Below are 16,692 nucleotides of genomic sequence, written 5' to 3' on the forward strand. Positions count from 1 at the left end.
CTTATAATTTAGCAATTAATATATGTCAATTTTGAGAAGTAGTAACAATTCTCCGTAGTAGAATCTAACGGATTCCTATAATTTAACTAACGATGTCTTGGCTATATACTTCTTTATGTAATTGCTACTCTTGTTCAGCTACTGCAAGATGATAAATACTACATCGACATCTATTACTTTCTTAATAATAGCCCTCATTTAACTCTTTGATAATTAATGCTATAAGCATACTCCTTTTTAATAGTATTGACAAAATATATTTTTTAGTATGCTTATCACATGATCCCCTCTCATCAAAAAAATGAGCACATTAACAAAAGTAGTGACTTTGCTTTGCGAAGAAGAGTTTAAAGATTAGCCTTTGTTACAACACTTACTTGTATCAATTGTTCCCTTAATCAATCAATTATCATGTCATCATCACCATTAAGTGAAGATGATCCATTAGGACCACCAACGAATACTCAGCATTTAGACTTATCCAAGTTATCCCCTGAAGAATTGACTATATTTAAAAGATATGGGAAATTGCCCACAACTCAACAGATCCTTTCCAATAAGTTTCGAGAAAAGAAATATTTCGACAGTGGAGATTATGCTATGCAAAAGCAAAGTGGTAATAAGAATAATCAAATGTTTCCTGGTGTTGGGGTACCTTTAAGACATCCCAATGCTGAAAAAGTCAAAGAAATGTCGAATAGAAATAGTATCAGTGCTAGTAACGCTGGTTTCTTGTTTAACGGTAAATCTAGTTTATTAAATGAATCTACGCCTGATAAGGCAGAACAGCAAAGTGAACAACCTAATAACAATCAATAGATTCAGTTCTCATCAAATGATTGTTCGCTAAACAAAAGTCGCTCTAGTTGAGATCGAGTAAGGCAAAAGGATACCCCTTAAAACAAAGAAAGGCTAAAAAAGTGCATCTCAAATAGTATTAATTGACTTGGTGATAGAAGAAAGATTTGTTAGTTATGTTGCGTTGCTGCGTAGTTAAGTTTGAATGACATTCGTTGATGTGTATAAGTTCAAGGAAATCAGAGGGAAGGAATACCAGTAGGGCATAAAACGGGATGATGTACAAGTTTTGGTGTAATGAGATAGCTTTCTGGTGGATTGTTTTAACATTAGTTATATTTTTTATTTCGTTATTGATGATTGAAGAACGATGATTATAAAGAGCCCGAATTGGAATTAACAAGGAGATCGTTTTATCGTTTTAATTCATTATTCAATATATAGCTCTATGTTCTTTATTATTTTTTATTTCTATTCTATTCATCTGCTATATGATATAGCAGATGATGTTTGCGTCAGCAAATCTTTAAATATATGCATATAGTTTATCGTTTTGTTGTAGTCAGCTATATTTCGATGTGGTATCTGTATTCCACACAAAAATTGCGATAAAATATAGAATAAAGCAATAAGCAACCAACACTACAACATCTATTGAGGAAAATGCTATGGCTATCAACAAACAATTATTTGATCAATATTTAGACGAATTCAATGATGTGTTGCTTGATACGTTGATGGTTGTTAATAGTACATCTGTACTTGAGCTAGATTTGAAAGTCCTTGTCAATTTTACCAAGACAAACCCCTCATACAGCTATACAAGAATTGAACTAACAAATATAGCACACAGTCTTTCTATTGGGGTAGAGTTTACTGTATCGTTTCATGAGTTGTACAATGTACCTATATTTTATTTCCGATTGATTGAGAACGGTCAATTGATAATGTATGATGATCAATTGGTACATAGAATATCTCGATTGTTAAAATTCGACATTTCAGTACAACCGTTTCAGATTGAACTACATCATATTCTTCAACAGCCATGGTTATGTTCTCATATTTGCCAAAGTGAACAGTTTATGGACCAGTTTATCAAGTCAATTCCTGATAGTAGTAAAACCAAATATAGTGATATCAGCACAATTTTATATTTGAAGAGTTGGTTTGCGGTTTATGGATTGAGTGGCTTATATCCTAGATTAAGCTTAAGAGATTAATAAAGCAAATAATGATATTGTAACATATAGTTGTATTTTTTATATATTTAGATGTATTTTAAATGAGGTTCTAATAATAATATACTAAATTACAAAACGTTAGAATGTAATATAAGAAGAGAAAGTTATGCTTATGAAGTGATTGGTGACTGAATTGTGTGTGATGATACAATCGAAAGGAAATGAATTGGAAGATTAGGAATGCTGGACTTTTTGTAATGAAAACTAGTTTATCAACACCCTTCAACTGGATGCAACTTTCTTTTCTGTGAAGATACGACATGGGTATTGATCAGTAAACATACCATGCTCAGGCTCTTCTAAAATTTTCCATTGAAATTTGTTTAAAGAAGGTGCTACAATTGGTTCACCTGAAGAACCTAATAATTCACCTTTTATGACATTAGCTGGAACAGATTGTAAAGTAGTTGCTAAACTAACTGGTTGAGTTGAATCAATATAAACAGATAATTCTTTGGTACCTTTATCACCAATTGAAATTCTTGGATTTTGAGCTGAACCTAATTGCAATAAACCACTGATTTTAGATTGATTAAAAGTATGTACTTGAGGATAATTTCTTCTATAATCTCTTTTATGATAAGGATTGTTTTGAATATCACCTGCTGGATAAGTTATAGGATCAATATACTTTTTGGCATCTTCAATTCTATCACCAGGAGGTTGCACTCTGAAACGATTGACGATCGGATTACCACTAGATCTATTTGGAACCAAGGCTAAGATTTGTCTTAGTCTTTCCCAGATACCGGTTGACTGAGTGGTATACTTCTTCCATACTGGAACTGGACCACCTGACATGTTGATTTTATGTTATAGTTGGTACAATTTTAAGTGTATATATTATCATTTTCTGAAAATAGACCAAAAAAGTAATCACAAATTTTCTGTTGGTTAATTGGATGGACTGAGAGTCGTGTGAATGTGTATAATAATACATTGTTTATATACAGGAACCACCATTTTAATACTTCAATTTGCATCCAAATATGATCATTCATTCCTAGTCCTTTGTTTTGGGCCCTATCCTTTCATCAGTATCATCATTGTTGATAAAAATAATTTTCCAATTTAAAAATAAAAGACTTCTCCTCTTCAAGTTGTTGAATTTAGTAAGTTTGTTTCCTATCTTGGAATTAATGCTGCTGAGTTTAGGCACTTTGGGATACATATGAAACTAATGCTGTCCGATTTCAATAGAACATAATTGCCACGAAAGAAACCAGTAGCCACAAAGACATTCATAATTTTGGCCATAGCTTCACAACCTAAGGTCTATAAATTAAACAAATAATCTCTTCCTAGTTAGCTTTTTCCAGTGTAGTTATATCAATACCATCTTAAAATGTTCTTTTCAATAAAACTCGTATATTTGATTTCATACACATTTGTTCTATTACTAGTTGGTGGTGATAATGCCCCAATGGTGAATGACTCACCCCCCAATGCCAAATATATCGCCCGTTTCAAGCCGCATGCTATTAATGGTGATTATCATGTTCGTGGGTTTATTTCATTTCAAACCTCACCCCGAGGATTTGTTCAGGTTCATCTTGATGTCGATGGTTTACCTACAAGTGGTGGCCCTTTCCCTTACCATGTCCATCAATATCCAGTTCCTACAGATGGCAACTGTACCGGTACTGGTGGCCATTTGGATCCTTACCATGGATCTGCCACCTCTCCTGGAGATCCTGCAGGTTTGCAAGTTGGTGATTTAGCTGGAAGACATGGGGATATCCCAGTAGGTGTATATGCTTTCGAAACTTATTATTTTGATCCATTCATCTCATTGAATCCCAGTGATCCTGCATTTATTGGCGGTCTAAGCGTTGTTATACATTTGGATAACTTGACCAGAATTGCGTGTGCAAATATTACGGTTGGTTGTGATGATCACTGAAAGAGTTTGAGATCAAGTGTTTATTTTTTTTATAGCTTTTGAGTATTGTTGGATATATACAACTCTATTATATAAATTTATGTATTCTATATATATAAATTTAATAAATTAGGCTCTTCCAAATAATCCTCTTCCGATCTTTCCAAAGATTATTAATCCACAAAAGAAGAAACTTCCAATCCATAACCAAAGTGCGATTAAATCTTCATGATTAAAGAAGTTATATTGATTTATAAAGGTATAATTTTCAAGATAAACCATCAAACAGGCTAATCCACTTATAATCAATGAACTTAAAAATCCTGAAAAGGTTCCATCCAACAAGATCCATAAACCTGGGTTTAAAAATGAAAAAATGATAGAGACTTGTAAGAAGGAATTCCATTCGATATTTCTGATAGCGTAACTTATTCCTAAGAATGTGATAGAAGCTCTTAATAAATCATTAAATAAATTAGAATAATTAGTGGAGTGGTTAGGGTCTGGATTTGACGATAATATACGCCTTGAGAATTTTGATGGTAAAAGCTGATCCATGATAGGATGAATTGTACCCATTAATAAACCTTGAATACTTAAGGCTACAACTTGATCAATTATCATGATGAATTTATCATTAATAGGAATGTAATTACTAAATTTGAATTTTTCCAATAAACTGAAAAAGAAAACATTTGTAATTGTCATAGGGAATGTTGCAAGTTCATTTTCACCAAAATGATTATAATTGATTTGTTTTGTAATTTCATTATAAATAAATGCTGAGGATGATAATAAAAGAATCTTAAATAATAATGGAGTATTGGCTAAGGTATGCAGATTTTTATGTGATGGGGAAGAGGAATCAATATCGTCGTTAGACCCATCGATACTGGAACTTATAACGGAATCCATAGAAATTGATTGACTATTGGCTAAGTCTATACTTCCACCATTGAAGTTAGAAGCTTGTTCAAGTTGATGAAGTTGATGCTGAATAGTATGAATGTGATTTGGATCATGATGATGATTATGGGAGTTTGTGATTTCAATGGATGATGAATTCAACTCCTTATTCAAGTTTAACAAGGAGTTGTCATTGTAGATACCATAAAGGGATGGCTTTGTAAGGTTTAAGATAGAATCAGTTCTATCCATGGTTGATATTGGAGTGGAAGAACCTGAGGTTGTAGCCGAAGGTGTTTGACTGTTTAGCTTCTTAAGATTAGTATTCGAAGCGGTTGATTTTCTCAAGTTACTCATGATTTTTGATTGATTAAATAATAATGGTTTGTATAGTTAAACGATGACGGTTATATTATTTATAGGTTTTGAAACTGGAGGAGGGGGAGTGATTGAATTGGTGGAGTGACCAGACAAAATAGCGGAAGAAAAATAAATCGGTGTAAGTAAACAAACCACGACGATCACCAATATACAATAAACACTAATTTATGAAACTGGATGACACAATTAGATATCTTGCTTGTGAGGTGTAAATTATCAATAACAAATAACAATTTGAAACTAATTATCACACTTCAAAGTAGGGCTTGAAATGAAAAGTGGAAAACTATTGCTGAAAGAAGAAAGAATAAAGTGTCTAGTGAGGTCCTGGCCACTAGAAAAAAATTTGTCACTACACTTCGAAGCTAAAAAGTTATACGAAAGTGGGGAACGACCACCAAAAAAAATGTTTGCATCACTTTTCTTGATTTTGCTACAAATTGAAAACAGTTATGGAGCATTGGAAAGGCTAGTCAATTTGTTAGAGATAGAAGGTTAAATTTGATGTATCTATAAATTTTCTATGATCAAGTCTATTCATATTTTGTATGCTGTTATAGTGTTAAGCTAATTGTTCACTCTAATAAGACTCAATATGGAAATGATCTGACCAGGAAGACAACCTGTAAAATTACTGCTACTCTTCTTTTTTTGGACTAAATCTGTAAATTCGAAATAACATGTAAATTAAATCATTTTACACTTTGTAAAACATCCATACCTCTAAACTAGGTTATGTCTTGTTATTGTTTTTATTTACAGTATCAATATTTACAACCAATTTATAGCATCCAACTTTTGGCAAGAGTATGATCGAATATGTCATCTAATGTATTTGAAACTTCAGAAGGTGATTCTGCAGTGAATAAAGCTAACAAGATAAAACGTACCAAACCTATTAGTGACTCAATTGACGATATCGATGATGGTTTAGATAAATTAATCAATCAATTTAATGATCTCCATTCAGATGATGATGAAGATGATGATAACGATGATGATGGCTTAGGTAACATCATCAATCGAAATGCACTCGATAACTATGATGAAGATGATGATGATGAGGGACATTTGTTTTTATCTTCTACCGAAGATGATTATGATTCGAACGGTGAGTTGATGGAAGATGATTATGATGAGAATTATGACTTAAAAGATGCATTAAGAATGGCAGGAAATTTCAAAGTTAGAAACAAAAAGAAAGGTAATAGGTCAACTGCTTCTGCTTCATCCTCAACAACAACCAAATCTAAATCCTATTGGAAGCGAAAAATGTTAAGATCAACAAATCGTGAATTAGATCCAGAAGTTAGAATCAATTTATCATTAGCTAATGAAGCGTTTGTAAGAAACGATTTACAAGTAGCTCAAAACCTTTATCTCGAAGTTATTAAAAAGGATCCTAAGAATTTCAATGCTTATAAGACGTTAGGAGAAATTTATAAACAACAAGGAAAATTAAATGAGTGTTGTAATTGTTGGTTATTGGCTGCTAATATTCATCCCTGGGATAGTCAGTTTTGGGGTAATGTTGGAGAGTTATCAAGTCAATTGGGCCATATTGATCAAGCTATTCATTGTTATAGTAGGGCAATTCAATCAGATACCAATAAAAGCTATCGATTTGTATTGGAAAGAGCTATCCTCTATAAGGAAAAAAAACAATATGGTAGAGCTTTAGAGGGATTTCAAAGAGTAAGATTACAATTTCCTACTGATTCAAATATTATAAAGCACTTGGCTAGTGTATATGTTGAACAAAAAAGATTGAACGATGCCATTAACTTATACATGAGGATTCTAGACAATAATATTAATCCTAATCTAAATCTTAATTCCAAACAAAAATATCCCAAGTTTGGATGGGCAGAATTAAACATCTTATTAGAATTATATATCCAACAGCATTCTTGGAGAGTCGGGATTAAAGTTATAAAACTAGCATCAAGATGGTTGCAGAACCGTGAAAATGAAACTTGGTGGGATGATAATGACGATGATGCTGAGTTTGACGAGAAGAAGAGATTCGAAGTCTTAGATAAATTAGTTACTGATGAATCCTCAGAAGAAACTCGCAAGAAGTTTTACCATTTACCAATTGATATAAGATATAAGATCGGTAATCTTCGATTAGGATTGAATCAAAAATCAATAGCCATGAACCATTTTGATTATTTATTAGAAGATGAAGAAGATATAGCTGATTTATTCTTTGAAGCCGGAAAAGTTCTTGAAGAAAGTGGTTACCACGAAGAAGCATTAACATTTTTGACAAGAGCATCCCTAAGCGACGAATTTAATACATCTACTGAATTAATTAACTTGTTAGGAAAATGCTTCATAGAAGTTGGAGATTATAGCCAGGCAAAAGATGCTTATGAAACTTTATTACACCACGAGCCTGATAATTTGGATTATAAATTGGCATTGGCTGAGGCATTATTCCACTTAGGCGACGAGAGAGCTGGTCGCTTAATTGTTGAAGTTTACAAGAAGCATCCAACGGGTGCAACTACTCTAGAAGTAGATGATATTGAAATACCAAATAAAGATGACGAAAATAACAATCTTTCATTGATTAAGAATCAAAAATTAATTCGAAGTAAGTCAACCAAATTGTCAGACCAAGAGAAGTTAGAAATAGAAAACAACGCCAAACGTACCGTTCTTGAGAAATATAGAAGAATGATAAGATTAGAAGAATCAATTAATCAAGGTGATAAAGTTGCTGTTACCGCATGGATGCAATTAGCATCACAATTGGTAGAAATGTTTATGAGAGTTCGAAGTTTCTTCCCTCGAGATAAAAACAGAACCTTCAAAGGGATTGTTTTATACAGAAGGAAAAAGCAAATGGGAATTGATGAAAAATTAGCCAGAATGTATAATTTATATGAAGGGATTGTCAATGACGAAAATTATTCACGTCAATTTTTAACTTCAAAAACAGAATATCGTGGTCTTAATTATAATGAATGGTTTATAATATTCATTCAATACGCTATATTTCTATCTAAATTTGATAACAATGTTGATTATGGTAATGAAATTATCGAAGTTGCTATGTCTGTTAGTGTTTTTGTCCAAGACAAACAGAAAGAAGCTCTTTTACGGATATTGAAGTTAATAATAGGAATTGAAAAAGATGAAGCAAGTACTACTATAACTACATTCGTTAGATTCTTTTTGATCGCCAACCAATTTTCCCCATTCATTTATAAGTTTTTCATCTGTTGTTATGCATCAGGAATCAGATGTTGGGACACATTCACCAATTATAATCATCAAAAATTCTTTTTACGTCAATTGAAGGCTTATGATTCCATTATTCAAAATAAAAGACTAACAGGAATGGCAACTATAACGGCTGATGTTAAGAATTTTAAACTTGCACGCGAGCATCCTGATTTGTTATATGTTTACGCTAATTTATTGGGTGGTAGTAGAAGTTATGTATCATCAGTTGTCTATCTCAATCGTGCCTATAAAGAATATAATAAAGATCCTATGATATGTCTTGTGTTGGGTTTGGCTCATGTTCATCGATCCATGCAAAGATTAACCAACAATAGACATATTCAATTACTACAGGGAATTAGTTTCATCTTAGAATACAGAGACTTGCGTGAAAAGGACTCAACTGACTATGAAATACAAGAAATTGAGTATAACTTAGGCAGATTGTTTCATATGTTAGGGTTGTTTTCATTGGCGATAAATCATTATAATAAAGTGTTTAAATATCATGACACCTTAGAGGATACTTACGATTTACTGGTTGATGCTGCCTATAATTTGACATTAATTTATAACATCAATGGTAATTCACTATTAGTCCGTGATTTAACTGAAAAGTATTTAACTGTATAAGACAGAAAGAAAGTAAATGTACGAATTCTCACTGTAAAATTTTTGTAGACCAGAAAAAAATCAAAAAAAAAAAATCCTGTTGCTGCTTAAGATGTGTGAATACTATAATACCACTCAAACAATATAATGGTCAGAATAAAGCATAGATATATCCTTTTTGAAGTGTTATATCCACCTTCAAACCCTAATCATGAAGAATTTGTGAAATTCTCAGAGACCCAAGAGGATGCTCTTTTAACCTTACATCAAGCATCGCCTTCATCGATAAATGCTAGACTCATAATCTCAACCATTAGAAAATCAATACAAGAGCATTACGGTGAACATGGAGTTGGGGCAGCTGGTTTACTGATAAATATGAAGTATTGGAGCAATAAGACATCAACGGGTATAATACGATGTGATCGAGAATCCTTTCAAATAGTGGTGGGAGCTATCACTTTAATCAATAGATTTGAAAGTAATCCTGTCATAATACGATGTACTCATATCAGTGGTACCATACATAAATGTGAAGAATATTCTATTCGAAGATCAAAGGAACTAATTAGACTCATAAATAATAGCGCTTTACGTACCAAGGGTAAACAATCATCTCAATTTTTGCTATCATTAGAGGAGAGTACTAGTCTTAAAATTTCTGACGACGACCGTATTGAAATTGATGGTTAATCAGGGTGTAAGTTCGTTTATGATATATTAATGTAAAGGTTTAACTGGCGTAATCTAAAATGGTTCTATAAAATTTATCAGCAAAAATATCGATTACTTTCTTTTCATCTTGATAAATCTCGTCATATTCGGGAGCATATGGAAACACAACGATCAATCCCTTAGCAGTCGTTACCGCATTTATAAGAAAGTGATAGGTCAATGCTGTATTCAGTCCAAAATAAACCTCTTCGATATCGAATGAGCAGTTTGCGTCAGTGGTAACTCTACCGAGATTTGAAACTCCAAGAGTCTGCTTGACTTTTTGTCCAATTCTATCGTTGAAGAAATTGAAACAGTCGATAATATTATAAAATCCAATTGGCTTGAATGATTCCTTGGTGGAAAGATGCTCTTGCATAGTTTCAAACGAATATTTCATATAAGGTAATAAGTCATCCCCAACAATGGGAGCCATATAAATCGGATCACCACATACCATTGAACCATACTTAAAGTTTTTGATATCTTCGGAATAATAGCGTCTACCATTAACTGCAATTCCAGTCAAAGTCGAAAATTGGGTGGTAGGATCAATATGCTTGAATACAGTATCTTGCAAGCACTTTAATGCAATGGTGTGTAAATATGGAGTAACTGTTATTCCTTTCGCCTTGGTATATTTCAGAATTTTATTAATTTGTTCAGGTGAAAAAGTAAAATATTTAAATTTGGATTTGAGATCCTTTTCAAGTGGTTTCCAAGAATAAAGTGGATTAATACCGAAGTTTGGTTTCAAAGGCTTAGATATAGTAACCGACTGATATAGATACGAAATAAACTTACTCAAAGTACTAGCGTATTTGCTAACATAAAATTTAATGTAATCCCAGACTGATGGTATGAATAAATCTGTAAGCGTTTCAACTGGAGGTTGAATAGTAGCTGGCAAATACTCGTAATCCCTTTTATAATCGAAAATAACATCCTGGAATTCATCTTCTTGAGCATTATCCAACTCTTTAATCAAATCTTTGTGAAATTCAACTCCCGACAAACCATCAAACAGGGAATGGTCAAACGCAGCTCCGATATATTGGTCGCCGTTTGCTGTTTCAAAAACAACAAGTTGCCATAAGGGGATATGTGGTTGGTAATTGGAGACAACTATATCATTCATGTATTCAATAATTGAATCGTCAAAATGATCAATGTTGCGATAGCTGACAGCATCATCAAACTTTATTCTATTCATAAATGTCCTATTCCAATTTTTGTAGGCAACTTGACGATCAATCACATTATTATCAGTCTTGATGAAATTCAATGCTAACCAAGTATTCTTTCTTATGAATCCTTTTAATGCGTTGGAAAGTAATTGTTTAGAAATCGACTTGTTGTACTTTGCTATGATACTGAAGTTAGCATAAAACCCTTCACTACCACGACAAACGTAGTAACGTTCGTTGAACTCCAACTCCCTTGAATGTCTGGATTCTACCATCACTGCACGTTGTCTAGAATATCCTGTTTGTCTTAACTACAATATCAATAACTTTATTTATAGATCGAGATAACTCGCCCTAACGGTCTTACCATAAATCAATTTTTTCGAGCTACCACTTTAGGAAATATAGGCGACTCATGAGTCATGCTAGAGCTCAAGTAATACACACAAGCTAAAGCTACGCTTACTTTTCTGCATTGGTAAGATTATTTAGACATGATTCAAAGGTCAACAGATTTGAAAGCATTTGATCCAAAAAGATTAGGTTTGAAAGGGAAATAACCTTTTTATAAGACCTTTTTTCTTATGATGCCTTATAATCGCATACACCAAATTTAATATGCGCTTACAATGCTACCACATGAGTGATATTTTTACAACTTCGAGGACAGAATGATTCAATGGTTTTGATATGAAAAATTATTCAATTTTAGATTGATATACTTCTTATAACATTCACAGACGAAGGAGAACACGATGATCGAGGTGGATTATTCAGTATATCTAGTCACTGACTCGACTATGGTTCCGGAGTCTTCGACTTTCTTAAAGCAAGTTGAAGATTCGATAAACAATGGAGCAACTCTTATCCAATTACGTGAAAAAAAGCTTCTGACTCTTGATTTTATTGAAAGAGCCAAACAAGTACATGAATTAACCAAACAGAAGGGGATACCTTTGATAATTAATGATAGGATTGATATAGCTTTGGCCATTGATGCTGAGGGAGTTCACGTTGGTCAGGATGATATGCCTGCTATTTTAGCAAGGAAGTTACTAGGGCCGAATAAAATTTTAGGAGTAACATGTTCTAATGTCGAAGAAGCAAAGACTGTCGCTGAAGAAGGAATAGCTGATTACGTCGGTTTGGGAACGGTATACAAAACAAACACCAAAAAAGATGTCAAGGACCCTGAAGGAACTGGTCCAATTGGAATAAGAAAAATGTTGCAAGTTTTGTTCAAGTATCAGAAAGATACAGGGAAGAAGATTTATAGTGTGGCAATAGGAGGTATAAACCATTCTAATGCCAATAAGGTTTTATATCAGTGCAGTATTCCTGGCTATGGTCTTGATGGTTTGGCAGTGGTATCTTGCATTATGGCCAATGAAGATGCTGGCAAGGCTACTCGGGAATTGGTGGAAATTATTCTAAGTAGACCTGAATGGACCAAAAATATCACAGAAACCAGATCAAAATGTCAACTTGAGGATAAATTGAAATCTCTTCGTCAAAATAAACCTTTGGTTCATCATATAACAAATAATGTGGTAAAGAACTTCAGTGCCAACGTAACATTAGCAATAGGAGCCTCGCCAATAATGTCTGAGTTACCTGAGGAATATGAAGAGTTTGCGTCAACAATTCCAAACTTGTCATTGGTGCTCAATTTAGGTACTCCTTCCTCCAACTTGATGGAGGTATTTAAACATGCTATAAAGGTCTATAACAAACATGGTAAGCATATTTTATTTGATCCTGTTGCGTGTGGTGCTTCGAAAGCTAGGTTGGAATGTTCAAGAATTCTTTTGAACACTGGTCAAGTGTCTGTTATAAAAGGCAATGTTGGTGAAATTTCTTCGATTTGGAAATTAACCAGTACATATGAGGAATCTACGGGAAATCAAGCTTCATTAATGCAAGGTGTTGATTCGATTGCTGATTTGTCAGAAGATCAAATTATTGAAATAGGTAGAGAAGTTTCAATTGATTTCAAAACGGTTGTTGTTATTACTGGCGTCAACAATTATGTTATTGATGGTTATACGTTTGAGAAGATCAAAGGTGGCCACCAGTTGATGAGCTATATAACTGGAACCGGTTGTTCACTTGGTAGTACTATTGGTGCATTTCTAGCTTCAGCAGCTGATGGAAACTTTAAATCGACTTTTAATGTTTTTGATGCGGTTGTGGGGGCAGTTGAACTTTACAATTTAGCTGGTAATAATGCTGGTAAAGTTTCTTCAAGTCCAGGTACATTTATGACAAATTTTATAGATCAATTATATTCCATGTCAGTTGCTCAATAGTTCAAAGTTAAGAAATACTAATAACTAAATTTATAAAAGCAATTCGTATCTCAACATTTAAACGAGTAAACGTTTTACTGATTAATTATACTGTAAAACATTTTTTTAAAGCTGGTTATAATATTCTAGAAGAAGATCAAAATTATCGAAGTCATAATGATAATCATAACCATAAAGAAGAAGTTCTTTATCTTCAAAACCAGTTAAATTAGCAGCATAGTTTCCAACAGCGAAAGCAGCAGCCCGGGTATTGATGAAAAGTGCTTCAAAATTTATCTCTGTATCGCACGATAAATGATTGCAGGCATCATAGGGACCTTCAGTACCATTTGTCAAAAGTATCTCCTCCTTTGTTTTATTAGCCTTTGACCCTGAAAAGAGTCCCCCGACGGGAACACCATACACTTTTCTGAAGTAATCTTCATCAAGCTCCATGTCATAGAAAGGCTTCCATGAAATGTTATTCTTTTGGAAAAATTCTAAATGAGTAGCAGCTATGTGGTTCTCCCGTTCAAATTGCTTCTTCGTGAAATTTTCATATAGTTCAGACTTCGATGGAAAAAATATATGAGGAAAATAATTAGATGATCCTAAGGTATCATAATTAAGATATAATTTTAGGTGATCTCGGAAATAATCCAGAATTGGATTAAGGTGACCTTGTGGGGTTGTTTCCTTCGAACCCCAGAATGCAAATGCAACCTTGTTCTTTAACTTAGATTTAGTTAAATACTTCGCAATATTAAGAAGCGAGATGATTCCAGAACCATTATCATTCATTCCAGGTGAGTCTGGAAATGAATCGAAATTTGCGCCTGCCATAACAATATTGGAAGGGTTACCATCTTTACTTATTGCTAGAATATTTGATGCTGTACCTGCATAATTGTGATATCCCTGCTCAAATCCTATGTAAACATTATCTTTCCCGTAAGAGAATAATAGCTTCAATTCATTAAGATCGACCGTCTTCATTAGAGCAGCTGGAAATGGTCTTACTAAACATCGGATCATATTAGAGTCATTTCCATAAATTTTGAAAGTAGAATCCATGATATATTGGTATCTTTTCAGAATATTTTCAGTAATAGAAAACAGCGAGCTACTAACAATCAATGCTGCTGCCCCATTATAACAAGCCAAAGCACTTTTCTTGTAAATGCTACAACCTCCATCTTGAACTATCAAGACTGTATCATTTGCATACATGGTGTAATCGTCTGGATCACATCCTTGCCTCTCTAGAAACCTTAAATTATTTGTATATTTGTAGAACGATGAAGCCAAGGGGTATGATTTTAATTCAAAGTTTTGTCCTTTGACTCTTAGGTGAGACTCATTCGGTAAGGGCATCAAAGGCACGACTGCATCGTACCTTAAAGTGTATATATCATAGTAGGCACTTAATTTTGAAAGAAAATGATCAATAAACATACCAGAATAAATTAGCCCATTACTTTCAAATGATCTCTCATCCAAAGGGACATACTTTTTGAATTGATCGGTAAGTGAAATCAAATCCTCCTTTTTGACCTGTTTCTCTAAACGGCAACCTCTAACATCGTTATCTAAAGAATGGATACCATTTGTATCCAATCCGAAACTAAATTCGAAACCAAAACCAACAAAACATGCACAAATGCACATCAACATTGAAACCAACTTCATTGAGATTGATTCGTTAGAGACTGTTGGATAATTGGACAATTGAATCAGATATAGTAAGTGTTGTAAACGCATTTTAATTGAACCGCTGCAAAAAAATAAGTCTGTTGCCATTTTTTGAGGGTTTGTTCCTTTGATTTCTGGAATATTTATTTTACTGCAAAAGTCATGTGACCAGCATTTCCTACATATAAGCTTAGAATTTTGTTATTGTTTTGTGTTCTGCAACACGCATATAATCAGAGCAGAAAAAGGAATGATTGTTTCTGATGTTTATTTAGAGAAGTAATTGTATATGAGTTGTTTAGCTCTAGACTAGGTTAAGTTGATGATATAACTAGTTATACAAGATGGTTAAACCAGCAAATAAATCAAACAAAAAGAAAGTTGCCGAACCACCCAGGCCGTCACCTGTATCAAATATTGAAAAAATAGGGTCATTAAACAAGTTCCCTGATAAGGATTATGCAAGAGATTTACTTCATCAAATAACCAAATTAGTGGCTCCTATAATACACGAGAACAACTTCAAAGTAGGGACGTTATGTGAAATGTATCCTAAGAATGCAAACCTTCTTGGGTTGAATGTCAACCGTGGTCAAAAGATTTTAATACGGCTTCGATATCATTCAAATGATAGACTGTTCTATCCATTAGGTGATTTGATTGAAACCTTTTTACATGAATTAACGCATAATCTTCATGGAAAGCATGATGAAAAATTCTATAAATTCTTAGATGGATTGAAACAAAGATTTGAAACTCTTCAACATGGAGGTGTTATCGGATCTTATAGGTGTGAAGAGGAAGTTCTTGGGTCAAAGTTTGATCCTATTGGTGGCTATACGTCTATCAGGGATAAAAGGATAAAAGAATTAAGTAAAGCTAAATATAAATCTGAGTCCAGAAAATTGGGTGGTAATACAACTTCAAGGATTAGTAAAGCATCATCTTCAGATCCATTAGCAGTGAGACGTCTCATGTTAGAAGCTGCAGAAAGAAGATTTAAAGACTCTAAATGGTGCCCCTCTGATGTTGATATCAAAGAGGTGGAGCCTACAGGAGATGAAATGGATATAATTGAAATAAATGACGATGAGTATGATAAACCGCAAGAAAAGGAAAAAGCCAATCAGGAGCAACAAAATGGTGATCATCAATGTTCTAAAGAATATAAGCAAGTCATCGACCTCACAAGTGAGGAGTATGGCGAGCCAGCAATGGAAGACTCTGAAGTGGTTATCATTGATGCTTGCGACGAAGAGCAAGAGGAAAAGCATAAAGCAAACATTGAATCCCCTATACAATATAAGGCATTGATGGCAGAGCCAAAGTCGATTCTACGGCTTCCTATAATTTTAGATGGAGATTCTGATTCTTCTCCAAAGGAAAATAAAAAGGTGGAGTTTTCAAACTTATTGCCATCTTTTGATGATGAGAAAAAGGAATCGAAAGATAATGAAAGTGATGACGAAGAGATTCAGTATACAGTATCAATATCCCCAGGAAGAACATTTTTTGGAGGTGAAGATTTCTATCCCAGGCGTAAATTAGTAGCTGATTTAAATTTTGATCAAATTTTTAGAAAAGGTGATAAACTAGAACCAAGACAGCCAAAACCTTCAAAAAAGAAACAAGGCAATAAGAAAAGTAGCACTTCAAAGAAGAAACAAAGTAAGCAACCCAAAGAAAGTAAAATAGAAACCAAGGTTTTTAAAAAAACAGTTAAACCTATAAGCTTTGATGATTTATTATAA

General features: G+C 33.5%; 11 protein-coding genes across 11 annotated transcripts; 7 read left to right on the forward strand and 4 right to left on the reverse strand. All coding sequences in view use genetic code 12, as the record gives it.

Annotated features, from left to right (window-relative positions):
• Positions 1–411: 411 nt before the first annotated feature.
• DFJ63DRAFT_287120 (phosphatase regulator) lies at positions 412–819 on the forward strand (the record flags this gene model as incomplete). The annotated part of the gene is made up of 1 exon (XM_064905037.1): positions 412–819. The coding sequence occupies one exon, from the start codon at positions 412–414 to the stop codon at positions 817–819; it is 408 nt and encodes a 135-aa protein (XP_064761552.1).
• A 324-nt stretch (positions 820–1,143) lies between these two features.
• On the forward strand, positions 1,144–2,143 carry DFJ63DRAFT_144800 (uncharacterized protein). The gene has a single exon (XM_064903516.1). It carries the CDS (start codon positions 1,467–1,469, stop codon positions 2,019–2,021), a length of 555 nt encoding a protein of 184 aa, XP_064761553.1. The 5' UTR covers positions 1,144–1,466; the 3' UTR covers positions 2,022–2,143.
• Positions 2,144–2,264: 121 nt separating this feature from the next.
• Positions 2,265–2,843, reverse strand: NUO2 (Nuo2p; the record flags this gene model as incomplete). Its single annotated transcript, XM_064908224.1, has 1 exon — positions 2,265–2,843. One exon carries the CDS (start codon positions 2,841–2,843, stop codon positions 2,265–2,267), a length of 579 nt encoding a protein of 192 aa, XP_064761554.1.
• Positions 2,844–3,387: 544 nt separating this feature from the next.
• On the forward strand, positions 3,388–3,945 carry DFJ63DRAFT_313349 (superoxide dismutase; the record flags this gene model as incomplete). Its single annotated transcript, XM_064906150.1, has 1 exon — positions 3,388–3,945. The coding sequence occupies one exon, from the start codon at positions 3,388–3,390 to the stop codon at positions 3,943–3,945; it is 558 nt and encodes a 185-aa protein (XP_064761555.1).
• Positions 3,946–4,053: 108 nt separating this feature from the next.
• On the reverse strand, positions 4,054–5,187 carry DFJ63DRAFT_335539 (uncharacterized protein; the record flags this gene model as incomplete). Its single annotated transcript, XM_064908225.1, has 1 exon — positions 4,054–5,187. One exon carries the CDS (start codon positions 5,185–5,187, stop codon positions 4,054–4,056), a length of 1,134 nt encoding a protein of 377 aa, XP_064761556.1.
• An 843-nt stretch (positions 5,188–6,030) lies between these two features.
• TFC4 (transcription factor TFIIIC subunit) lies at positions 6,031–9,081 on the forward strand (the record flags this gene model as incomplete). The annotated part of the gene is made up of 1 exon (XM_064907467.1): positions 6,031–9,081. One exon carries the CDS (start codon positions 6,031–6,033, stop codon positions 9,079–9,081), a length of 3,051 nt encoding a protein of 1,016 aa, XP_064761557.1.
• Positions 9,082–9,207: 126 nt separating this feature from the next.
• Positions 9,208–9,753, forward strand: DFJ63DRAFT_287755 (RNA-binding protein; the record flags this gene model as incomplete). The annotated part of the gene is made up of 1 exon (XM_064905089.1): positions 9,208–9,753. The coding sequence occupies one exon, from the start codon at positions 9,208–9,210 to the stop codon at positions 9,751–9,753; it is 546 nt and encodes a 181-aa protein (XP_064761558.1).
• A 40-nt stretch (positions 9,754–9,793) lies between these two features.
• Positions 9,794–11,236, reverse strand: DFJ63DRAFT_313352 (alcohol O-acetyltransferase; the record flags this gene model as incomplete). Its single annotated transcript, XM_064906151.1, has 1 exon — positions 9,794–11,236. The coding sequence occupies one exon, from the start codon at positions 11,234–11,236 to the stop codon at positions 9,794–9,796; it is 1,443 nt and encodes a 480-aa protein (XP_064761559.1).
• A 240-nt stretch (positions 11,237–11,476) lies between these two features.
• On the forward strand, positions 11,477–13,323 carry THI6 (bifunctional hydroxyethylthiazole kinase/thiamine-phosphate diphosphorylase). The gene has a single exon (XM_064903501.1). The coding sequence runs from the start codon at positions 11,717–11,719 to the stop codon at positions 13,268–13,270; it is 1,554 nt and encodes a 517-aa protein (XP_064761560.1). The 5' UTR covers positions 11,477–11,716; the 3' UTR covers positions 13,271–13,323.
• A 52-nt stretch (positions 13,324–13,375) lies between these two features.
• Positions 13,376–15,049, reverse strand: DFJ63DRAFT_313354 (uncharacterized protein; the record flags this gene model as incomplete). The annotated part of the gene is made up of 1 exon (XM_064906152.1): positions 13,376–15,049. The coding sequence occupies one exon, from the start codon at positions 15,047–15,049 to the stop codon at positions 13,376–13,378; it is 1,674 nt and encodes a 557-aa protein (XP_064761561.1).
• A 236-nt stretch (positions 15,050–15,285) lies between these two features.
• On the forward strand, positions 15,286–16,692 carry DFJ63DRAFT_313355 (metalloendopeptidase; the record flags this gene model as incomplete). The annotated part of the gene is made up of 1 exon (XM_064906153.1): positions 15,286–16,692. One exon carries the CDS (start codon positions 15,286–15,288, stop codon positions 16,690–16,692), a length of 1,407 nt encoding a protein of 468 aa, XP_064761562.1.

The sequence above is a fragment of the Scheffersomyces coipomensis genome, assembly GCF_036884675.1.
Source record: "Scheffersomyces coipomensis strain NRRL Y-17651 chromosome Unknown DFJ63scaffold_4, whole genome shotgun sequence".
Taxonomy (NCBI): domain Eukaryota; kingdom Fungi; phylum Ascomycota; class Pichiomycetes; order Serinales; family Debaryomycetaceae; genus Scheffersomyces; species Scheffersomyces coipomensis.